Raw genomic sequence first — 24,977 nt, forward strand, 5'->3', positions numbered from 1 at the left:
GTAGCTCTTGAATTCCTCGAGCTCGAACGCTGAGGCAGTCAAGGTATTTTTGTTGATGACACAAAGCCACCCTCTGTCATAAGTAAAGATACCAACTATGTTATCTTAAGACAAAAACAAAAGGAAAGATACCTCAAACCAGAAAGAGGCCAGAGATCAGCCATAGTAGAAACTAAGACATGGTGTCTAAGGCAGGAGGTGCCAGCATCATGCCACCCTGAGGCCACCATCACACTCTGCCCAGTATGGAGAGGAAGACCAACTCTACAAATCCATCCTGAAACGTCAGGGTTCTTAAAAAATCTTTCACATTTTTTCTCCTTGTGTAGCATCAAACTCATCATGGAGAAATAGCAGGGAAGAAGGCGAGGTGCAAATGGTCATTGTGACTGTCCCCGTGGTTGAATTGTGAGACAATATGAAGATTAATAGAGCTTGCCTGTGGTTGTGTCAGAGTTTGCAGAGATTGCTTGGAGAAGGCTCTGGCTTGATTGGTTTAACTTTCTGAATGGATAAAATTCTAAATACTGTATTAGGAAGTGAAGTATACATAGAGATAGGTTCTCTTGAGAGCATGACATTGGATGCTATGTCTTGGCTGTGTCTTCTTCCTGTAAGTCCTTGCTGCTTGCTGGCTGCCATGTGGTAAATAGCTTTTCTTTTCTTTGCCGTGCCTGCCCAATGAACTTGACCACAGAACACACTGCAATTTCGCTGGTGTTGACTGTTTGCTGCCATTTCTTGTGTTTGCAGTAGTCCATGGTTGTTATTCGTAGAGCCATTGTGACAATCAAGGTTTTCTTTTTTCTTTTTTAAATATATATATGTATATATATATATATATATATATATATATATATATATATATTTAGTATACAGTATTCTGTCTATATGTATGACTGCTGGCCAGAAGAGGGCACCAGACCTCATTACAGATGGTTGTGAGCCACCATGTGGTTGCTGGGAATTGAACTCAGGATCTTTGGAAGAGCAGGCAATGCTCTTAACCACTGAGCCATCTCTCCAGCCCACAATCAAGGTTTTCTATCACTACAAAGACACTCTGGTGCTCATCTTTAGGGTCTTGTGCTTTCTCTACACCCAAGCACCCCCCGACTCTCCACAGTTTTTATCATTTTTCTTTTCTTTTTTTAATTTATTTACTTTTGTTTTATGTGCATTGATGTTCTGCCCACAGGCAAGCCCATGAGACACATATTACATCACTTACATTCATTTTAATTTCTTCTTAAATGTATCTCTATTTTGAAAGTATTTGGATACCTACTAGAATACTTTTATCAGTCATTGCCCTAACTATGAGAACAGGCCATCTCAATTCTCCCCCACACCCACCATGCTTGTTTGTCTCCTTTGTAAAGGAAGGTGTGTTCCTAGGTGGGCAGAACCATGGAGGTGAAGTGGCCATGGATTGAAGGCTGCAGGGAGCTATGTGGACAGACACTGGACACCTAAAGTGGTCATTCATTCAAAGGGCTATGGTGCGAGCCTGGAAGAGTGCGGTGACAAAGGCACAGGCTCTTCAAGTAACCTGTGTCCTAAGGGCCAGACTGACGGAGTCAGGAAAGAGTGCAGGGTTCAAGGTCAAGGATGTGGTGAGCTCTGGTGATGGCTCTTGAGTTAGTTAAGAGACAGACGCTGAGCCCTGGCACAGCGTTCACTAACATGGGCGCATGAGCACAACAGTAGAGAGGACTCCATGAACTCGGACACTGAGGAGCAGGTACTAGGCAGCTCATGGTGCAGATTGCTTTCTTTCCCAAGGTCGTCCATGACTCTGTTCTGTCACCGCTCTCCACCCACAGGGAGATGGTTACGTCCACATCAGGCTGTCCCTTAGCCAATCATTCCAGTCCAAGGAAGGACAGAGGGGCTGTGGAACACAAGAATGTTCCTCTAATGGACAAGACCTAGAATATACACAGGTCATCTGTCAGGCCAGTGTTCAGAACTTGGGAAGAAGGCCGCTTGAGCTGCAAGGGAGGAGGGGACCCTGCTCACTGTTGCAGCCTCAGGGTGCATCTGTGGTCAGAAGGGGTGGCAGCAAAAAGAAGGAAAATGGTTCTTATAAATCTGAAATATTCTTGCTAAACCACAATAAAGAAGACAGTTTGTAAAGGAGGAGATGATAAGAATCAGGAGGCAATCAACTTTCTGTAGTCAACAATCTAGAAAACACATGATATCATTCACAGAAAATACACAAAGCATGACCAGGTCAGTGTTTATAAGTTTATTCTTCAGATATTATGGACCAAGTGGAGCCTTCATGTGCATCTCAGCAGATCTCATCCAATTACAGCAGCAGGTTTGAAACTTCAGTAGGAATTAAGCCTTGTGATTTCTTCAAGAATCTGCTTGCAGAGAGTAGAACTCACCAGCCATATCCCGTCACCCCTCCTTCCTTGTAGAGCCCATGGCTGGCACATAGGACCAAGAACCTGTGATGACCCTGCAGATGATGTCCGCAGCATCCCTTCCTCTCCAACCTCTGAGTATTTCATCAAAGGCACCCATGTGACCAAACCATGAAGAAAGAAATGGAACTCATATCCAAAGTTTGATTGTAAGATTTGAAAATATTTGGAATAAATACAGAATTAGGCAGAACTAGGAAGGAGGAGATGGTCTTTATCAGAAAGCAGTGGGAAACTTGGCAGTTTGGTGGACTTGAGGATGGTGTGCCTCTGTTAGGAGCAGTGTGGTTGGTGTGACTGGGGACCAGCCATGCTGTGGCTTACTCAGGCCTTCGATGTTCTTCCCAGCTTGAGACTTTGGTCCTTATGTGGGATGTTGGAAGTTGTTAGATCTAAGAGGAAGGTAGAATCTAGTGGGAGGTAACATGCCTGTCCCATCTGTGTTCTGTGTTCTGGTTTCCTTTCTCTTAATGTGGCCGCACCTCTAGCAGGCACTACCACCATCTGGCATTGGTATAAAGAGGATACATTCAGGAGTCCATGGCTCTGTCCAGCACACCCCACCCCCAGTCTTGAGGTACACTGAAGAAGAGGTCACTGATTCAGGCTGTCATGAACCCAGCTGAGCTCCTGCAACTTCTGCTCCAGGTCCTGAGCCTGCTGCCGCAGCTTTTCAGCAGACTCTGCCTTTGCACCCTCCTGCAAATGCTTTGAGTCATCTATGAGACTGACTATATCTAGCACAAGGGCGAGACCTGCAGTGGCTGCACCCATGATCCGTGCTCTTTTGGTCATTGCCAGAGCAGTGCCTCCAAAGGCTTTCTTCACCTGTCTAGTGCGTCGGGCTGACACCTTCCCTGTGGTCATTAGACGCTTGGCACTATTTGCCAGGCGAGGGTTGGCTTTCGTCAGCTTGATGGCATCAATGTTCTTCTTCATGACTTCCAGGTTCCGGAAGGAATTCTTAGATGCAGAAATAAGCCTGGGGGTGTTCTTCTCCAAAACTTCTTTAATGACCTTCTCAGTGTTGTTGCTTTTAATGTCCTTCTCAGTGTCATTGCTCCTTGGCAGAAGCTGGCTGGCTTCAGCTTCCACCGACGCTGTGCTCACCTTTTCCACAATGGTTGCGGAAACACTCGTCACAGTTGCTGCTGCCCCAAGCCCTAAGCCTGTGGCTGAAAGTCCCAGACTGACTCCTGCTGTCACAGGTGCCAGAGCGAGACCAAGGACCGTCATGACCCCAGACACAGCACCGGTGGAGCTGGCCACCACCTGTGTGATGGTGCAGTCCCTGTGCACCTTGTCAATCTTGTCTGCAAGGGCGTGGAGCTTCCTGATGCTCTCCTCAAGCTCCCGTTTCACCTGAGGATAAACTTTCAAAAACCTTTCCTTCTCCTGCAGGGCATTTTGGAGGTCATCTTCATCATCTACATCACTATCCTCTGTGGTCTCACCGTGAGCGTCACGTGAGTCATCTTCCTCGTCCCTGTAACAGGAGAGGCCAACTGAGTGAGGAAGAGAGTTTGGAAAGATCTGTGCTGTGGCAATCAGAGCATTTGCTGGGAGTGAAGTGGAGGACAGTGCTCCAGCTGTACAGGGCCTTTCTCTCATTGAGGAGCAGGTTTGGGCTATAGATGGTGATTTTAATTGTTAAGGACACAATGAGTTAAAAACCATATTAATGTGTTCTTTTAAGTTTTATTTTATTTTTTTAAGTGTTTTGCCTGCAGATGTGTGTGTAACATGTTCAGGCCTAGTTTCATGGAGGGCAGAAGAAGGAATTAGATCTCTAGACCTAGAGTTACAGACAGTTGTGAGCCATCATGAGGATGCTGGGAACTGGACTTCAGCCCGCTGGCAGAGCACAAAGTGTTAACTATCACACATTTTTATTGCTAGACATTTAATAAAGATGGCTTCCCCTCAAGGCCAATGTCATCACTACCAACATACTTCTCTGTAGGAACTCTAAAACACAGAGAAATGAGGTTAGAGAAAAAATAACCCTGTATTTTAGGAAAGTTAGTGTTCACTGAAGAGTACACTTTCCCCAATAAAAAAACCTCCTCTTGCCATCAGCTACTGGGAACTGACCTGTCTACCCTACAGTGACCTGCTGGTTTGGGATGTCCACATTTTCCTGGGGACTTGGATTCTGAGTGTGTGCAAATTGCACACCCCTGAGAGAGAAACCCTGCACAGGTATTCTTTGAAGCTGATGTCTCTTTGCCCTGCAGCTATGTGTACACCTGAGCTGGTGGGGCTGCTCACAGCTAAGACCCTTCTAGTCAAAACCCAGCACACAAACTTCCCTTCCAGCTGTGAGCAGAAGTTAAAGAACCATGAGTGGATCCCCCGTGTACATGTGGGTCCCATCCCCAAGGCACCTCACTGTGCCTCTGCAAGTGTTTCCACAGCAGGCAAAACTGAGAAAACACAACATGTAGGTTCCTTAGCTCCCCCTAGAATGAATTCCCAGGCTGAGAAAGGTGACGTGTGGTGGGGTTTTGCTGTCATTTCTGACCTCCAGGGGAACTAGACTTTAAAGGCATGGACCCCAGGAGGGAGGGAGACCCCAGGACATTCATGGGGACTGTGTATGTGATCAAGGCCCAACAAACTTCTGGACACTGAGGCTAAGGTGGACAAAGAATTTTTTTCTTGAGAACACTTCAAGCTTATCTAAACTCTCCCCACCCCCCACGTATAGATAGACCTTGGGTTTCCACGTCTTTCCTGTTCATGCTGGGCCTGACCTGCCCACGCTTAGCAAGAGTCCCAAGTCAGGTTGTAAGAACACTCTACCTTTTTTTTTTTTTTTTTGAGACAGGGTTTCCCTGTAGTTTCTAGAGCCTGTCCTGGAACTAGCTCTTGTAGACCAGGCTGGTCTCGAACTCACAGAGATCCGCCTGCCTCTGCCTCCTGAGTGCTGGGATTAAAGACGTGCGCCACCACCACCTGGCTCCTGCTTTCTGTTTTATTATTTTCACTTGTGTCTTAGTTCTCTTTACTGAGAACTTGCAGAGTCCACATAGAAAAACTTGGTGGTGGACCTGGCCTTCAATCCCTGTTTGGGGATGTAGAGTCACAAGGATCCCTGGTGCTCTCTGGTCAGCCAGTGTAGTCAAATTGATGACTTCCAGGTACATAAAGGTAATTGTTTTCAAAGGGGCTGGAGAGATGGCTGCTTCACTCAGATTGTATATTTCACCCACATTTGGTGGCTCACAGCTGAAGGGGGTCTGATGTCCTTTTGGCCTTCATGGATAACATTGTGGTTTAGGGACCTCACTCAGACTCTTGTTTAATTTGAGTACCTTGGTTTCTTAAAGGTTCTATGTCCAAAAACAGTCACCTGTGTTTAGGGCTTTTCCAGATGAGTTTAGGGACACAACTCAGTCCCTACCGCTAGTGACATCATTAAAATACCTCCCATGGCAGGTGCTCAGAAACACATTCAAACATCTTCTCCCTGATGCCATTCAAGCTCATATGCATAGTCCCCTTACCCTATTCTCCCTCCACCCAACCTGAGAGAAAAAGCTTCCTTGACTCTTGTTACTGAGTACCTCTCTGTCTTGTCCACTTCATCTTCTACATCCGGATCTGGAATGATCTCAGCAAGAGCTTCACGCAAGAAAAGTTCCTCTTCCCTGTACCAGGAGAAATGGGCTGAGTGAGGGAGAGAGCTTGTAAGATAAGCTCACTCAAGGGCAGGAAGTATACACGCATGCACACACAAACTAAAAATAAAACCTTTTGTAAAAATCAACTTTCAATAAACACCTACTATGTACTGGTCTGTGTGCTGGCCATATGCTAAGCCCTCCACACACATCCTCTTATGAAATTCAATGGTCTCCAAATAAAGCAGAAGGAAATAAAAATTAAGTTCTTATGGACACAGGAGTAGCAGTGGCAGAAACAATCCTGTCCCCTGTGACGACCATCTCTGCTCAACCAGAGGCCATCTCCTGCTAGTGATTAGTACTGAGGAAATATTTACTGAGAAGGGACACCCTGAACACTAATTACTTGGTCTACCTGCATAGAGAATTCCTGCCCAGAAAAAGCCAGTGACACATGGCTCTGGTAGCTTTGCTAGCATCCCTAGGGAGGTGACCTGGACAAACCAGCTTCTTCCACAAACTGTTTCCAGGCTTCCTCTTCATTCAGCATGAACTGCAGGACCTCTGTGTCTGTCGTGTCCAGGAGGTATCCAACCATAGACTCAATGAACTCATTTCTCTCTAGATTGGTTGGAAAAGGAATATGGTTAGAGGACCATGCTGGGGAGCTTGAACGGCATCAGGAAGACGCTGGTTAAATGTGTCTGAGCATCTGTCCCTTGAGGACATCCTTTGATGTCACTAGGGGTAGAGACTGAGTCGTGAGCCTTAACTCATTTGTAAAAGCCCCAACCCAGAGACTGCATTTGGACATCTAGCCATTAAGGATACAAAGCAATGGAAATTAAGTGAGGCCACAAGTGAGATCCCCAATCCACAGTGTCAGTGCCTCATAGCAAGAGGAAGAAACCCCCTCCCTCCCTTTCCCTCCTTCTCTATCTTAAACCCTCTCCCTTTTCTCCCTTCCCTTGCCTCTCTTCCTCTCTCCAGGCACATATAGGGCCCATGGGCTGGTACAGGTACAGGCTCCCTCTCTCTACCAGGAAGAGATGCTCACTATGGCCCATCCTGCTACACTTTGATTGAGGATCTTGGATTCTTGGGCAGTGAGAGAAGAGGTCTTTTCTTTTAAAGCCACCTAACCAGTGTCACTTTGTGATGCCATCCTGAGAAGCCCAATGTACCAGAGTCGTACCATGGTGTTTTGCAGAGACAGGTATTGTCTTCAGGTCAGAACAAGCAGGAAGTGAGCCCCTTGTCCTCAGGAGGAGGGAAATTCTAATGATGGCTTCCACTTACTGTGTGCCTGTGTCACGGTCCTTAAATGTAAGTTTTTTTCCTTGATTTTTATTTTGTGTATGGAAATATTTGCCTGCTTGTACGCATGTCTATGCACCATGTGTGTGTCTGGGGCCCAAGGAGGGCCTTGAATCCCCTGGAGTGGCAGTTACAGCCTGCTGTGAACCTGATGTGGGCATTGGGAACTGAACCAGTGTCCTCTGCAAGAGCAGCAAGTGCTCTTAACCGCTGAGTCACTCTCCAGCTCGAAACATGACTTTCCACACTGGAATGGTTAATTATTAATCCTGAGTTTCACCCCAGTGGATGAATAAATATCTATGAGATCACCAGCCCTTCTCTATGCGGTCTGTGAGGAGCGTCCAGATTAAGTAGAGCAGGGGTGCTGTGAGCGAACGAGTGGTTCAAAGACTGAGCTGAGGCATCATGGGAGGTGGGGCCAGGCTGGAATCAGGAGGGCACCTGGGATGTGTCTTTGGGGCTGATGGGTGTCATGTCTTGTTCCTTTCTTGTTTCTGTTGTCTGTTTTTTGTGTGCCATGATGTGAGTTGCCCACTCTGTCTCCCTGCCAGGATGGATTGAATCATACAATATTGTAAGCAAAATAAGTCTATTCTCATTAGTCAAAATATAATCAAAGTGAATAACAGTAGTTTTTTTTTTAATTTTTTTAAAAATATGTACTGGTGTTTTGCCTGCATGTGTGTCTATGTGAGGGTGTCCGATTCCCTGGGAACTGGAGTTACAGATAGTTGTGAGCTGCCATGCGGGTCCTGGAAATTGAACCTGGATTCTCTGGAAGAGCAGCCAGTTTCCTTGGCCATTGGTCCATCTCTCCAGCTTTGAGTAACACTAGTTTTAAAAACTAGCTTTTAGTGAATGAATGAATGAATGAATGGTCTACTGAGCCAATAGAAGAATTTAAAAAAGGAAATGGAGGTGGCATAGTGGTGCATGACTTTAATCCCAGCACTTGGGAGGCTAAGGCATGTGGATCTCTGGGATTTAAGGCCAGGAGAAGCTAGGGAACACAGGGATTGGGAGACTGGTGTGGATCAGGGTGGTGTAGGGTGTTTTCTGGGTGTAGGGTGGTTCCTGGGTGTAGGGTGGTTCCTGGGTGTAGGGTGGTTCCTGGGTATAGGGTGGTTCCTGGTTAGGACCCATTTGCGGGGGGAGTTTTTTCTTTCAGTTTCTTTCAGGGTTTCAGCTTCAAGTTCAGCCTTTTCTTTGGATGAGAAAAGACACCATCAGGCCCTGCCTTAGATAGGCACACCTGGTAAAGGAGCTCTTGTCCTGCAGGGCAGGGCAGGTGCCCTAACACAGCCTGCAATGGGAATTGGATTCCTTGGAATTACTGGGGTCCCGGGAGAGGAGACAACCAGCACGGAGGGTCTGCTGTGCAGCATGCACCAGCCTGTCTGTATTTTATTATGATCCCCAGAACGACATGGGGACACTGGGCCCTGAAGGACAGGTAATTTGAGGTGAGAGTTTCCAGGTGACAGAGATGGACTGGGCAAGGTCTCACTGAGGTGCAGTTGCTTCCTGCTCAGGCAGTTAGGAAAGGTGGGTTTCTGAGTTGGATAGGGTGGGCTCCCTCCTCAGGGACAGGGCCCCAGTGTCAGCTGAGAGTGAGTCTCCATGAGGGGCTGGAATTGCCTCCCATTTGAACCTTATTGCCTCCTGTTCCCTCCATTCTTGTTTCCTTCCCTCCTTCAACTCCTTCCCCTTTCTTTCCCTCAACCCTCTCTCCCTGCCACCCATAGTGGCATCCATTTTTCAGGCTGGTTATTGAGAAGGTGACTTCTGAGAATGCAAGACAAGGCCAGGAAGGGGGGCTACTCTGACCCAGGACTGGGGAACTCTCTGCTCCCCCTTGGGGTTCTCTTCCTGCATCTTTGACTCCTCAGCAGGCCTCGCAGGGGGGCCCTGGCAGTCCTAGGCCGTGAGCAGCAGCAGAGAATAGACTGATTACCTGTGGAGCCCATGACAGCTGCTGGGTCTTGGTGTCACTCAGAGGATCCTGACAGCTTTCCTTACAGTTCACCGGGTGTCCAGACTACAGGAGGAAATAACAACCTGTGGGGCAGAATGGGGACAGCTGCTGTGACCAGGGATCTGCTGACCCACAGTTCCCTCAATGGTGACTGCCAAAGGCAGAAAGAACTGAACCCAAGGCTTGTCTGATCCTCTGGACTCTGTGACTGCTATTTAAGGAAGCCTGTCCTCTGGCTCCAGCCCTGCTGCCCTCTGTCCTGGCAGGGAGGAGGACTAATGGCATTCTGGGGACAGTGGAGAAGATGGAAGCTGAGGACACAGCTGTGGAGAAACAAAGACCCTGAACATGGAATGAGAGATAGAGAGGAATGTTCTGGTAGCCACCTGGGTGTGGGCACCGTGTTTCTATTGGTGGTCACTTCTTTCTTCCTTTTTTCCTTCTTCCCTCCCTCCCTCCTTCCCTCTCTCCCTCCTTTCCCTTTCCTCCCTTCCTCTTTTTTCTTCTTCTTCTTCCTTCTCTTCCTCCTCCTCCTCATCTTCTTCTTTTTGTTTTTTTGAGACAGGGTTTCTCTGTATAACAGTCCTGGCTGTCCTAGAACTTGCTTTGTAGTCCAGGCTGGCATCAAATTCACAGAGATTCACCTGTCTCTGCCTCCCAAGTGCTGGGATTAAAGGAGTGTGCCGCCACCACTCTGCTCAATGGTAATTTCTTCTTCTTCTCCTTTTCCTTCTCCTCCTCCTCCTCCTCCTTCTTCTTCTCTCTTTCTCTTGAAATTGTTTTTTGACACAGGGATTCTCCATGTAGCACTGGCTGTCCTAGAACTCACTCTGTAGACTAGGCTGGTCTCAAACTCACAGAGATCCACGTACCTCTGCTTCCTGAGTGCTAGAATTAAAGACATGCACCACCACTGCCTGGCTGTAATTTCTTATACTGACTGACTTACTGACTGACTTAGTCCCTCTTCTATTGCTGTGAGGAGACACAATGGCCAAGGAAACTCTTATAAAATAAAACATTTGGCTTGTTTACAGTTGCAGAGGTTTAGTTCATTTATCTTCATGTTGGGAGCATGGTGGTCACAAACAATCCTACACCAGTTGGAATTATGATTAAGAGAATGTTTATTTATTTAAAGGGGAAAAACTTACAGATCACCGTCCCAGCCAACAGCCCTCTCACAATCAGGAAGGGAGCCTAGTCACTGGAAGCAGAGCCAGAAACCAGAGAGCCAGTGGAGGGAAGTGGCCGCTTTTTTCAAAGAGAGAGAGACCACGCCCCAATGGGCTGGTATCTCAGCGGCTATTGGCTGAAGGAGCGGAAGGAGCTCCCTCAACAACTCCCCCTTTTGTTTAAGTAAGAGAGTTCTAAACCTACTATGAAATTATATACAATAAGTACAAATAACCTATTCCAACTAGCTTGAGTCTTGTATAATAAATAACTCATTCTGAAGTGATGGGAGTGGTGGGCTGCATTCCCACCCGGCTCCCAGCCACCTGGCTAGCTTATGTCCTGAAATAACAACACACAAACTGTATTCATTTAAACACTGCATGGCCCATTAGTTCCAGCCTCTTATTGTCTAATTCTCACATCTTGACTTAACCCATATTTAGTAATGTGTGTAGCACCACAAGGTGGTGGCTTACTGGGAAAGATTCACATGTCTGACCTGGCAACTGGCTCCATGGCATCTGTCTCAGAGAGGAGAGGCATAGCATCTGACTAACTTCCGTTCTTCCCAGCATTCTGTTCTGTCTACTCCACCTATCTAAATCCTGCCCTATCAAAAAGCCAAGGCAGTTTCTTTATTAACCAATGAGAGTCCACCATTATGGTGGCATGCAGGCAGACCTGGTGCTTTTATAGCTGAGAATTCTACAAACAGATCCACAGACAGCAGGAAGTGAGAGACCCTGGGCTTGCCTTGAGCTATTGAAACCTCAAAGCCCACCCTCAGTAATACACTTCCTTCAACAAGGCCACACCTACTCCAACAACACCACACTTTCTAATCCCTCTCAAGTAGCGCCATACCCTAGAGACCAGGCATCAACATATGTGCCTATGGGGGCCATTCCTATGCCAAACCAGGATGCTTACTGTTCATGATGCTCTGGCTCCTTACACATACATAATGAAGTCTTTACACATGCCTTATTAGGTTGAGACTTCTGAATCCACGTCAAGGAGGTGGTACAGGCACGTATTTAGCTAATATGAATATGTTTTCAGTGTTGATAGAGAAAGGACTTGAACCCAGAACATGATAATCCATGTCTCACTTTCAGATGACTAAGCTCCACTATCTTAAAGACATAACCACATTCCCCCCTCTTTATATTACATGTGTGCATCACAGTCTCTGTGTGTTATAAATGGTTCTTCTGTTTCCATAGCACTGCCTGTGCCAAGTGCCAGGCCCACATATTAGTAAATGCACTAGGGTCCTCTCTGATGCCAAAGGACCACACCCTCCTTGCTTCTGCAGCATCTTTGTCCTATCAGGACCTGGAGTCCTGCCTGTCCCCAGCCCTGCTGTGTGTGCATTAGACACCTGCTCTTCTCCCTGATTCTGGACTTTGTGGTGCTCCTAATCATTATGTAAATAGTGATACAAAGAATGTTTGTGCTGCCTGTTTTAGTGCCTGCATTTGATCTTATTTCCTTCTGACATTTGTAGGAGGAGAAGGACTGGGTTAAGGGCGTTAACACAGGCAGTGTGTGAGGACGCTCATTCCTTCATTCTGACCAGTCCTCAGGAGTCTTTGGGGTGGGGAAGACTTCATAAAGAGAGCAACACACACTGCACTGGGATTGCCTGGAAGCTGAGGAAGGAAAGAAAACATGTTAGCAGTGTGGGTCTGAGGCATCAGCTCCTCCTGGGACGTGACCAAAATGAGAGTGAAGGACCTGTTGGTGTGGGAAGAGCTGAAGACACTGGTGGCTCACTCTCAGGACTGCACTCTGACCTGTAAACTGATGGCTAAGTGTTCTGCCCAAACCCTCCAAGTGTGTACATAGCCCAGGCTGCCCTCAAACTCACTGTGTAGCCCAGGAGAAACTTGAACTCCTAATCTTAGACCTGCCTCATCCAAGTGTTAGAATCCCAGGTTTGTGCCCCTCCCCCTGTTCAAGCCTTCTCATATTTGCACCAATTTATAATGAAATAGAAAGAATATCTCAAAAGACCTAACTAAGGACCAGTCAGAGTTTTAGACATGGCAGGTGTTTTCAAGTCCCCTCTCCAAAGTGAAACCCAGATTCAGCTCCTCAGGGCCAGCATTCTTCCTGTTCAGTAATGCTAAAAGGGACTTGGGACTTAAGGCGACGGGGATGGAGTCATCTCATTATTCAAAGGTTTAAAAAAATCACATTAATACAGAGATGCATCTTAAAAATAACTTACTGGCCAAAGAATGTAAACATTTGGAAGATGCCCATTGGTCCAGCTCTGGGTACACATCCCCACTGTAGCTGCTGGCTGTGGAAGATGGTCGAGTTTTGTAGGACAGATAACAACAACCATCCAGGATGGTAATATGCTCAGGTGGGGCCATAGCCACCCACATGTGCAGCAGGCAGACATCAGAGCAAGTCCATGGAAACCTGTGCTGGGGTGGGAGGTGCAGGTCAGAGTAGCTTGCTTAAGGCCAAATGGGGGTGAGAAGTGACATCCGTACTAGTCATGTTCTCTAGAGTAGCAGAACTTACAGAATAATTCTCTACGTAGAAAGGGGTTTATTAGAATGACTCACGGGCTGTGGCTCAGCTAGTCCAACAGTGGCTGCCTACGAATGGAAGGCTGAAGACTCCAGACGCTGCTCAGTCCCCAGGGCTGGATGTCTCAGCTGGTCTTCAGTATATGCGGGAATCCTGAAGAAGGAGGCTCTAATGCAGTGAAGGAATGGACTTGTTAGGGAGGCAAAACCAAGGAGACAAAGATCACCAGCTTCCTTCTTCCATGACCTTATATAGGCTTTCTGCAGGAGGTGTGGCTTACTTCCTCAATATATCTGTATTAAAGACACACCTTCCTGCTTTAAATATGACTTAGAAATGAGCCTCACCACTTCAAATTAAACAAAATCCCCTCACAGGTGTGTCCTACATTTGGATTTTAATTGAATTCCAGACGTAGTCAAGTTGAGAACCAAGACTGCCGTCACACCACTCAACCAGAGTCCACTAACCCACGGGAGTGCACTGCCACCCAGACTCAGAAATTCAGTGTTAGGAAATAAACACTTTTGGAAACTTGTGGTACAAAGTTTGAAACATAGCTACGTGGAGCTCAGGCTGATTGGGAAGTATGTGTGTGCCTGTGTTTATGTGGGCTGTGTGGGATGTTGTTTAAATTAGTTCAAGTGAAAATATTTTACATTTTCACTATCTATACCCTGACTCTAACTTATCGGGATCCAGGATTTGCTGCCTGGCTTCTTCCCTCTGAGCATCTCCAGCATCAGAGACAAGCTCCTTCTTCCTGGTACCCACTTTCCCATGGCCTCTGCGGCATGTGTGCCGGCCATCCAGCCACCAAGGAGAGCAGTGCCTGCTAGGGATGAGCAGTCAATCCCAGCTCTGTTTATCTGACGAAAGAGATTCTGAGAGGGAAAGAACTGTGCACCATGTCACACAGCTGATTCTGACTTCGAGGGGAAATGTAATTTTTATTAATTCCAAAGTTTCTAGAATGCTCTTTGTTTGTATGGACACATAGCTCACTCCTCCCTTGCCTCTGCCCTTTGATCTCTCAAACACACAGTCTATGGCACTGTTTACAGGATTGTGCACCTTGCCCTCCCTGTCCCCAGGCTGGCACTCTTTCCTACCCGGCACACAGAACAACCTTGGCCTTCTCTCTGCAGCACCACAGACTGAAGAGAGGCTGGCTAAGGCCAGGGGGTGCAGGCTGGACATCCACTGACTTCCTTCCTTCTAGAATCTGGAACAGGACACTCCTTTCTGGGCCTCAGGTTCCACTGTGGAACCTGGCACAGACACACATACTAAGAGAGTCACAGTGCAGTCTCTGGGCTCCTTGAGTCTCACACATCCATATCTGCCACCCTCTGTCCATGTGACAACACCTAAGGACAACTCCAGGATGGTCGTGACACAAGGATGTGTAGACTCTGGGTTCTTGGCTCTCTCCATTCACATCCTCAATTCCTCCACTTCCCGGAGGGCACCCACAACAGCCACTTCCCTCTGAGGTGCCCTAATCACACATCAGGCTGTCAGGAGAATCTGTGCAGCCGGGAAGGAATGAGCAGCCCTTGACAGCACATCTAAGGATGTCTGACAGTCTCTTGTGCAGACTTCTGAGGGAGTGGGTTGTAGATGGAGCAGAGGGGCTGCGTCCCACCACCCGGCTAGCTTTACACCCGAAATAATTACACGGAAACTTTATTCTTTTAAACACTGCCTGGCTCATTAGTTTCAGCCTCTTATTGGTTAATTATCATATCTTGCTTTAACCCATATTTAGTAATCTGTGTAGCACCACGAGGTGGTCGCTTACCAGGAGAGATCTTAACCTGCATCTGTCTTGGAGAGGAGAAACATGGCGACTGACTCTGGCGACTGCCTGAAGCATCTGCCTGACACTGCTTTCTCTCTCCCACAATTCTGTTCTGTCTACTCCGCCTACCTAATTTTCTGTCCTATTAAAGGGCCAAGGCAGTTTCTTTATTAACCAATGAAAGTAACACATAGACAGATGACTCTCCTCCATCAGTGGGGAAAGCACCCAGATTGTAACATCGATGCAGTTCAGCCAAAGGCTGATGAACCTGTGACCCTGCCTATTGCCTAAATCACATTTATAAAATGGGGCAATAGTCCTCTTTACAGTGGTTGTGGAGATGAGCCGATATTTCCTGACTTATGGAAGAATCTTCTCCCAACTAAGTTTGATGGGACACAGTGGTCCTTAGCAGTATGTCCAGTCCCCAGTCCCAACCAGAGGCAAGCTCTGGACCGATGTTCCCAGCCTGAGAAGGGCAAGTGGAGTCACACATTCTGAGCAGCTGATGATCCAGGGGACCCCTCAGACAAGCCACTCTCTTGGTGCCGCCCTCAGCCTTGCCATCTCTAATACCCACTCAGAGGAGCGACCTCAGGCCCTTCTCATCTCATAATGCTTGATGAATCTTTGTGGTCTCAGCCACCAGTGATTGTGGGACCCTCAAGGGATTATTTGCCATCTCTGCTGGGTTCTGTCTCTCTTTCTTGTACAAACTCCTCCCCATCCCTCACCTGGCTTCATGGGGCACAGACCCTGGCTCCAAGCTCAGTAGCAAATGTGGATGGTGCAAATGAAAGTGTCCAGAAGGAATCCCAACCGAGGCTTCTAAGATCCTAATTAGCTCATGAGAACTTCAATAGCAGCGGGGAGGCTGGAATGTTGCAGATCAAGACCTAATGACACTGTGTCTCTGACTGTCCTTAGTCCCCTGAATATCCATTTATTGCCACTGCTGTGTTGGAGTTAACACTCTCTGACTAAGGTAAAAAGCATTTGGGATGTATTAACACAGCAGACCACTAGCTTCCTCCAACCTACAAACTAAGACCTTCTGCAGATGACATCCAAGGTGTGTAACCCTCTCCAGTGTCTCCCCAGTTATCTCGGAAATGTATTCATTTATGGCTTTCTTTGTCTGCTAGTATAAAAGCTTCATGAAATGGTTACCATGTCAGAAGATGGACTTTGGGGTCACGTAAATCTGTCTTCCTGAGCCACGGTCACTCCTATTTGGTTCCACAATCAATTATGTCTTTTCCCTTTGAGGTGAGAGTTGTATTTTTTGTTGACAACAGCAATGAGCAGCTGCTGCCTCTCAACCCTGAGCCCAGGCCTGGGACTTCATGTCAGTTCCTGCGCTTCTTTGTCCTGGCATCAGTTCCCTTACTGCCCCAACTGGAGGAGAGGGATCACTCACACTGTTCACCCTGGCTGCACCATCTACACACACACACACACACACACACACACACACACACACATACACACACACAGAAGGGAGAGGTGGGAGGAGAGGCGTGTTCCCACACATGGAACTACCTGAGGGAGATTTCCTTGGTGTCCTTGAGCTTCTGGAAGGAGGGAACAGCACTTGCACCTGGTGTCCTTGCTAATGAAGGAAGGATTCAGGAACCTTTGTGCTTAACCCCTGACTGACTCACCAGCTGTTAGAGGAAACATGGAGAGATAGGATACCTCCTGAATCTTCCAGGTTCTCATGCCCCAGGACAAATACACACAGTGAGGTTGTTACAGCAGGAACACTTTATTTAGGGCACGAAGACATGCCTGAGGACAGGAATGGACTGGGGAGCTGGGGAAGGCACAGGCTCTAAAGCACAGGGCTGGGGGCTCATGGATTATCTACATAGCACACACCTTCTCTTGAATTTCTGTTCTGTGGCTTCTTTCTTATGCTTTGTTTCTGGTAGCCAAGATGGGGAGGGATTTCCAGTCTTTGTGATAATTGGCTTCTTCCATGTTTAGTCCAGAGGCCGCTCTATCCAGTCTTATTTTTGGCACATCCTCTGGTCCCTGTCTCAGGCTCCAGTTGGACACATTTGAGCCACTGCTATGCACACTAACCTGCCATGATCCGCCATAGGCCTGGGTCTCTGTCCCATGGACTTGACTGGACTCTTGTTCCCCTCTAACACTGTCTCCACAGTCCCCATCTCTGTTCAGTTCCTATCCTCTGACCTCAGCATGTTTTGGGGGATGGGGAGACTAATTGGGAGATAAGCAGTGTGGTGTAGAATTTTTCCAGCTTCCCCATCTTCTCCTCCAGCTCTTGAGCCAGCTCCTTGAGAGCTTCAGCTGACTCTGATTGTGCCCCTTCGTACAGATGCTTTGACGTTTTCACAAGGCTGTCCACATTTTGCAAGAGAGACAAACCTGCAGTGGTGGCCCTCTTGATGCGGGCTTCATCGCTCATCGCCAGAGGGGTTCCTCTCAAGGTGGCCCTCACCTGTCTAGCACGCTGGTCGGGGATCTTTCCTGTTTTGGCGAGGATCCTGGCATCTTCTTCTAAGCGAGGGTTGGCTCTTACCAGCCTGAGGGCATCCATGTATTGCTCAAGGGCTTCAAGATCTTTGGTGATATCTCTGGCAGCTTGAGGGAACTTGCTGGCAATCCTGGCCACGGCTGCTCCAGCCTCCAACACATCCATGCCAGTTGAATCATGGTGACCGGCTTCCACTTCATTCGAAAACCTGCTTGCTTCTTCCACGATGGAAGTAGCAACATTAGCCACGGTAGCTGCTACTCCCATCCCCAAGCCAGTGGCAGAGAGCATCAGACTTCCCTCTGCTGTCACTGGTGCCAGAAACACACCAAAGAGGTCCAGCATGTTGGAGAAGGTGCTGAAGGAGTCAGCCACTACGTTGGAGATGGTGCAGCCCCTGTGCACCTCCTCAGTGTAGTCAGCTAGGGCGTGGAGCTGCCTGATGTGTTCCTCCACCTCTGCCTTCAGGTGAGGAAATGATTTCAGAAACCTCTTCCTGCCCTGCAGGTCTTTCCAAAGTCGGTCTCTGTCTGCTAGGGCCGAGAGTGCTGTCAGGTCCCTCAGCACTTTGTGAAGGGCCACTGCCTTATCCCTGTAAGAGCAGAGGTCAAGTGCATGAGAAAGATGCCTCTTGTCTGTGTAAAATAGGTGGTCACAGCCCCCTGCAGTTATGTATCCAGTAACCATCCAACAGGAACTCTAAAGGTGTGGAAGTTCCACTTTGGTGGGTGGTATTAGGTATTTCAAAGACAAACTTTGTTTCCTTAGTAGGGGGAGTCATCATCAGGGCTGGAGAGACACTCAGTGGGGAAGGAGCTTGCCGTGTAAGTATGTAAGCTGGAGTCCCATCTCTCAAACACCAGTAAAAAGAGCCGGACCCTGGGGCTTGTTTTGTAATCTCGGTGCTGGGGAGGCAGAGACAGGTGGACCCTGGGACTCACTGGCCATGTCGTCCAGGCTACTTGGCAAATGAGAGTCCAGTGAGAAACTCTGCTTCAAAAACAAGGACAGTACCTAAGGTACAGCTGAGGCTATCCTCTGGCCTCTCCATGTACTATGCATACTTCACACACACATGAACACACACATGTTTGCACATGTTTCATCGTAGTCAACCTGAGAGGCAAGTTAGCGGTGGACATTGCAAAATTATGCTTAACTATCAGGTAAACGCCATCACCTCCAGACAGATGTGCTGAGGGTTGGCTCATTGCCACTACCACCACCACATGTGTATGCTGAGGGGAGTCTGCAGATGAACACAGAACCCCGAATGACACCAATGCCCCCTTCATTCATGGATTCTTTGTGTGCTGCAGAGAGATTGTTTTCCTCAAAGACAAGATTTCTCATTCTCCTCAGCTGCTGGAATGTCCCCTACAGCCCTGGCCTGCCAAGGCAGGTGTGTTCACCTGAGCACTTCAGCCATGAGACCATCTAACTTGAGCATCCTGAATCTGGAAGATTCTAAAGACCGGACCAGTCTTTGACCAGGACTGCTTCCAAGTTCACATCTCTGCATCCTCTTCAGAGTTTAATCTCACTCAGGACCCAAAGACAGACCCGAGGAGACACTGTACCCTGGTCTTCTTCTTTCCCATATGACCGTTACCCATTTTACAACCAACTTGGCTATTCTGGTTGGTTTATTGAGGAGGGGTGGCTGAACATGACTTTTCCTGGCACAGACTGTGACCAGGACTTTGGTACCACATGTGAGCAGTGGTCAGTAGCTGTCTCCCAGTCTTTTTTTTTTTTTTTTTTTTTTTTTTTAAAAGATTTATTTATTTATTATGTACACAGTGTTCAGCCTCCATGTATGCCTGCAGGCCAGAAGAGGGCGCCAGATCTCAGTACAGATGGTTGTGAGCCACCATATGGTTGCTGGGAATTGAACTCAGGACCTCCGGAAGAGCAGTCACTGCTCTTAACCTCTGAGCCATCTCTCCAGCCCCTGTCTCCCAGTCTTAAGCATAGGCTTAGCAGCTGTTACCAATCCATGTGTTTCTTTGGCCCTGCCCAAGTTCAGCCAAATTAGTAGTAAAGAATAATGCCATCTGACCTCGACACACATGTCTGTGCCCATGTATTACACAAGTCTTACATACTACAATTCACTAATCAAAAATGAAATAATCCTTTCCCCTGTGGGCACCATGTCCCCTCAATCTGATGTAGCTGCTTGCCAGGGACAGAGTGTTAGAGTTGCTTCCGAGGATTGTTGAGGAATGCCCTCGACTCCAACTCCTGGGACTGTCTGAGGTGTGTGTGCCTGCCCAGGAGAACCTGTCATGAAGGGGTTTGGGGCAGTGCTGGGGCAGCCCATAGAGGTGACCTGGGCAACTTGGCCTTGGATACAAACGCCTCCCAGGCTCCATCTTCAGTCATCAGGCGATGCAGGCCACCTCTGCCTGCCGTATTCTGGAGGTGCCCAGGGGCTTCACCGGTGAAGAGTCTGCTCTCTACGTGAAACAAAGAATGAAGTTAGAGACAAGTCAGAGGGACTGAGGTGGCATGGAGCACAAGGTTCTTAGTGTCATGTCATGAGTATTTGTCACATGCTGTTCTGCTGATAGATTTACCAATGTTGTGGTGTTGTGTCCTTTGGTTTCTATGCAGTAGTCGTGAGGCCGTGTCTATATTTATAGGTAGAGTCTATAAATGGTAGAAGCCATTGCAATGGAAGAATATAAACTGAATCCTTAAAGCACAGTCCTGGTGAAGACCCTTCCTCTTTCCCTCTCTCCCTCTTATCCTCCCTCTGCCTCCCTCTCTCCTTTCCCTCTTCCTTCCATAACTCTTCATACGAAAACAGCAGCAGAGGCATCTGCATTTGCAGTGAGCCTGCTCCCACTGCAAACCAGGCAGAGAGCCCTCACGCTAACCAACCTGCCTCACCTTCCTCATTTACATTGGTGTCCAGAGCTGAGAGAAAAGACAGACTTTTGTTCTCCATTTATCTGTGGTATTATGAGACATATCATGGGATGAAAATATATACATATGGACTTTTTGTGTGCTGGGGAAGGGGAAATTTCAGTGCTGGTTTGTATTCACCTTGTCCATCTGCCACATCAAACACTGCGGTACCTGTACCTCCAAAGGTGACTTCCTCTGCCTCTGATATTAGTTTATTGGGTCAAAGTGCAACATTGGAAAATGGAATAGAAATGATATCAGAGTGTGTTGAGCACAGCAAGGTATTTTGGAGTTATCTTATATTCATAATGAATATGTCTAAGTAGATTACAGAGCCAATGATGACCTGCTTTGGACGAGATTGCAGAAGTATTTCTTCCCCAATGGGAGCTCTGCCCTCTCTGGACGTTCGGAAACTACACAATCAGTATATCACGTCGGTGAACCACGCTGACTTTGGGCGGTGTGATGGCGCCACGTGCCCTGCTGTCCTCTACATCATCAGGCTTGCCTGGTCACAGCAGAGAGGACAGGTGGAGGGAAAGTAACCCCTCATATGTCCCCATATAGGGCTAGGACATGGATCCCTAGAGACTTAGAGTTAGGGCACACACCTTGGTAGCTGGTGGCCTCATCCTTATCTGGTGTGCAGATAAGAGCAGAGGGCAGCAAGGTCGAGGATCATGCCTACCTCTAGAGGCCATGAGTGCTTCTGGATCCTGGTCGCCCGGCACAGGATCAATGAGGGATTTTCCTGACAGCTCACTGGATGTTCCGGCTCTAGGAAGAAGAAACACAGTTGGGTTAAAGTGGGGATAACTGTAGGAAAGGCGGGTGGCCACGTCTCTTGTTGTTCCATGGTTCCCTTCAGGGTGGCTGCCAAGAGTCAAAGTGACTTAATTCACAGAGCTCAGTCTTTCCCTGAATCACATAGCTGCTATTTAACAAAACCAGGCTTCTGGCTCCCTCCTGTGTCTCTCGCCCCAGCGTGGGAAGAAGCCTACTGTCCTGTGGGTTCCAAGGGAAGTGTGACACACTGAGGACATAGTTGTGAAAAAGATTCAAATCAAGACAGGAAGTGGAGAGAGGGAAGAACATTCTGGCGACTACTCGTGGATGGAACTGTGTTTGAGCAATACCAGCTACTATCAACAGAGCGGCTCTGTTTCAGGGGCCTGAGCAGCCAGGCTGGGGCTTAGGACTCTGAGAAGAGGCAGAGAGCATGGAGTCTGCATGCTTACTTTGTTCCACTCTGTGATGACATCTTGTTTTGTTGTAATAAGAATATCCTGTCAAAAACTAAAGTTGAGGCCTGGGCCATGCTCTGAGACGTCCAGCCTCCTCCAGGGAGCTCAGTAAATATCTCTCTTGTAAACTGTATCCTTTCAGGTACTGTGTTACAGTTACATGGCCACATCGAGTCCCTGTGCCATGGCAGAAAAAATGAAGTCCCTTCCTGGTCAAGTACACCTTGGTGGGTCCTTCCTCGGGTCTCCTTATGCAGGATACGGAGAGATTCCATGGCACAACTGGCCCTCACCTTCTCCACATACATCCAGACCTTCCTGCTAGCGCCACCCACCCACAGCTTAGATCCTAATGAAGGTTCTATCTACCCTCCCTCCAGCCTTGGATCTCTGTGGTGAGCCTTCTGCACCACTGGGAACAACGATTCCAGGGTCACTGAATGACGGGTGTGTCCCTGGGTCCTTGGTCTAGAGGACATCAACTTCACAGAAAGAAATAAGCCACTTCAGTCTCTTGGAAGAAAGCTGTGAGGTGTCCCTACCTGGATAGCCAAAGTTTCTCTTCTCTATTAAGCCTTAGCAGCATGGGGTGTTCCCAGGAAGATGGCATCTCTGACTTCCTACTGTGTGCAATAGCCACGACCACCCACTGCCCCCATTGTCCTCCACACAGAATTGGTTTTCTCAGACTTGAGGTCAATAACACAGTGACTAAGTGACTTGGTCCTGACCAACAAGGCACAAGAAGGATCCTGGGGGGTTTCTGGGGGCACTTGTGTGTAGAAGACATGCAGTCCCTACCACTTCCCTCCTGCCTCACAGGTGCAGGACCTCAGAGGCTGTCAGCTAAAAAGTTGGAAATTCGGGCGACAGTAAGCATTGGTGAAGTGTCTGCACCGTGCCGCTTATAGTTCTCTGTGTGTCTGGGCAGGAGAGACGACTCAGCGGTAGAGTTCTTGCCAAGCAGGCCCTAGGCCCTGGGATTGAAGCCCAGTACCACAAAAATGAATAAATATGTAAAATTTTGTCTTATTCAACCTGTATTAAGCCCTCTATCTGGCCACAGGACAGAGAGCCTTCTTGGATGAGTGACTCCCTGGTTATGTCCCAGGAAATGTGAGGGTGAGCCTGTCCTTTTGTGCTCCTGGCCTCCTGAAGTCCCAGGCTGAGAGCCTGTGTCCTCCATCAGTGCTCTTGCTCTCCAAATGTGGCTGAGCAGGGGCTCTCAGCACAGCGTCTCTCAGTCTCTGCTGACTTCTTCACTTGGGCAGAAGGGCTGAGGACAGCACGCTCCTCTCTGAGAATCTGTAATTCTCTCCCAGGGTCAGGTTCAGGACCTTGAACCTGTCACAGAGGCCCCCAGCCTGATTCAGGCTCTTCTCCTAATCCCCTCAAGCAACTTCCATTTTTTCAGGCCTGCACTGGGCTGTTCCTCCCCATACGATGCCTGCATCCCCCACCCACTGAAATCTTCCAGGCCTCCTCTTTCTGGCTGGCTTCTGCATTTCCTCTGTGGACTGAACACAGTGTTTTCCTGGGCTCCTCTCTCCATTAGTCTTGGTCCAGCACTAGTGTCAGCCATGACCCCAGTAGTAGTCCAATGCTGGTTCCAGAACCATCTAAGTGGGTACTGTTGTCCCGAGCCCTCAGTGCCCCTGATTGGGGCTCTGGGAGGTATTAACTGGACACAGAGTCACTAATCTCTGAGGACATGGCGTCATTAAAGGATAATAAGTGATTGCTTTTTAATTTTCTTCTTCTTCCTCCTCCTCCCTTCATTTTATCTTCCCAATGTTTCTAGAATGTTCTCCTCGCCGGGCGGTGGTGGCGCACGCCTTTAATCCCAGCACTCGGGAGGCAGAGGCAGGCGGATCTCTGTGAGTTCGAGGCCAGCCTGATCTACAAGAGCTAGTTCCAGGACAGGCTCTAAAAAAGCTGCAGAGAAACCTTGTCTCGAAAAACCAAAAAAAAAAAAAAAAAAAAAAAAAAAAAAGAATGTTCTCCTCTTTGACAGGCACAGGGAACTAAAACCCCTCCCTCAACACACACCAGAATCCTGACCTTTGACTTTGTGATTAACAAACAGCTCAGTGAGCTGTTTACTTGGTTGTTCACATTTTCCTTTCCTGCCCCAACACTGACTACCTTCCCCAGCTAATACACAGGGAATCATTTCTCTCTCCTCTATCCCCTATAGACTGGACAGAGGTCGGGGGAGGCCCAGAGAGGTCAGGTCTGTGACCCACCTGCTCAGCCTCTTCACAGACTCCTCAGCAAAACCCACCCCCTAGGTCCTCAGTTTCCCCATGGCATGACAGAGATACATACTCAGAGATAGCTTGTGGCTCAGTCTCTGGGCTTCCTGTATCTCCAAGTCAGAATTTGTCCTCAGCTGGTCTAGGCAGCCACAGTCCTGGTCCACCGTCAGATGCTCTCAAGGACCAGCGAGTTCTGAGTCTCCTGCCCTCCTCCACATCCTTCCGTTTCTCCATTTCCCCAGCTGCTGGACACGTATAATCTGCTTTCTGTCAGGAGTCTGCTGTCCTGACCCTTAGGCATCCTAGCCCCTGAGCTGAGCCCCAGACTACATGCTGACCCCATCTGAGGGTTTGCCCATCCTTTCTTGTGTTTAGAGCAGAGAGAAAGATCCAGATGCCATCCTGGCTGCAGGTTCTTCTGAACTCTGGGCTGGCGATGATGCCTGAGTTCCCTGGGTTTATCCCTACAATGAGGCAATTATCCCTCTTTCCCCAGGCAAAACTGTGAGGATGAGGAGGTAGAGCAGCCAAGGAGGCTCAGCTTACCAAGGAGTCTCTCCAGGGATGAGTTTGCCCAGGACCCAGATGGCCTTAGCTGTGTAGATCCGGTCACCAGCTGCACGTCTGAGTCAGAAGGAGCAGCAGCCTCTGGCCTGATGGACCCAGCTGGGAAATGGAAAGCGAAAGTCTCACCTGGGCAGCCCTGATCCAATCAACACACTGGAATGGACATGCAGAGGGTGTCGCCCACAGCCCCACCCACCTTGCTGAGTCAACAGAGTGACCTCAGCTCAACACTCCCAATTCTGCTCTGGCCAACCCATCTCTGGTGAGCTCCCCACGGGGGAAGACACACCACCACGAAGTGGGGAGCCCTCCACAGATCACCCCAGCCCCTTGCTGCTCTGGCAAGCCTCCCCAGTGCTCTAGGACACCTCTATCCCATCCCCTCTTGCATTTCAGCAGAACATTTTTGTCCCAGTTTGTTGATGAGGACAGCGCTGCCGTTGGTGGCAGGCACAGTGCGTAGCCCCCTGCCTATGTGGATACTTCTGCCTCACGTTTGTGCTCTGTGCTCAGATCCATCACACAGAACCTCTGAGAAAACCCAGCATCTTTCATGGCAAACTCTCTCCCAGATTGGCTCCC

The 24,977-nt window shown here is 48.4% G+C and overlaps 2 protein-coding genes across 4 annotated transcripts; both read right to left on the reverse strand.

The window, feature by feature from the left end:
* Positions 1-2,239: 2,239 nt before the first annotated feature.
* Positions 2,240-14,957, reverse strand: LOC119822683 (apolipoprotein L2-like). Of its 3 annotated transcripts, none has more exons than XM_038342171.1 (7): positions 14,896-14,957; positions 13,127-13,259; positions 12,778-12,977; positions 9,342-9,445; positions 6,562-6,688; positions 6,008-6,091; positions 2,240-3,924 (listed from the first exon to the last, which is right to left on the reverse strand). In XM_038342171.1, the coding sequence occupies exons 4-7, from the start codon at positions 9,352-9,354 to the stop codon at positions 3,033-3,035; spliced, it is 1,116 nt and encodes a 371-aa protein (XP_038198099.1). In that variant the 5' UTR covers positions 9,355-9,445; positions 12,778-12,977; positions 13,127-13,259; positions 14,896-14,957; the 3' UTR covers positions 2,240-3,032. The 3 variants fall into 3 exon arrangements, with proteins under 3 accessions (XP_038198099.1, XP_038198098.1, XP_038198097.1); XM_038342170.1 differs by having other exon boundaries at positions 12,778-12,982; XM_038342169.1 differs by lacking the exon at positions 12,778-12,977.
* Positions 14,958-16,647: 1,690 nt separating this feature from the next.
* Positions 16,648-24,532, reverse strand: LOC119823484 (apolipoprotein L3-like). Its single transcript, XM_038343516.2, has 4 exons — positions 24,375-24,532; positions 21,015-21,103; positions 19,740-19,866; positions 16,648-17,996 (listed from the first exon to the last, which is right to left on the reverse strand). The coding sequence occupies exons 2-4, from the start codon at positions 21,025-21,027 to the stop codon at positions 17,102-17,104; spliced, it is 1,035 nt and encodes a 344-aa protein (XP_038199444.1). The 5' UTR covers positions 21,028-21,103; positions 24,375-24,532; the 3' UTR covers positions 16,648-17,101.
* Between the last annotated feature and the right edge of the window lie 445 nt (positions 24,533-24,977).

This window comes from Arvicola amphibius, chromosome 9, assembly GCF_903992535.2.
Source record: "Arvicola amphibius chromosome 9, mArvAmp1.2, whole genome shotgun sequence".
Lineage (NCBI taxonomy): Eukaryota > Metazoa > Chordata > Mammalia > Rodentia > Cricetidae > Arvicola > Arvicola amphibius.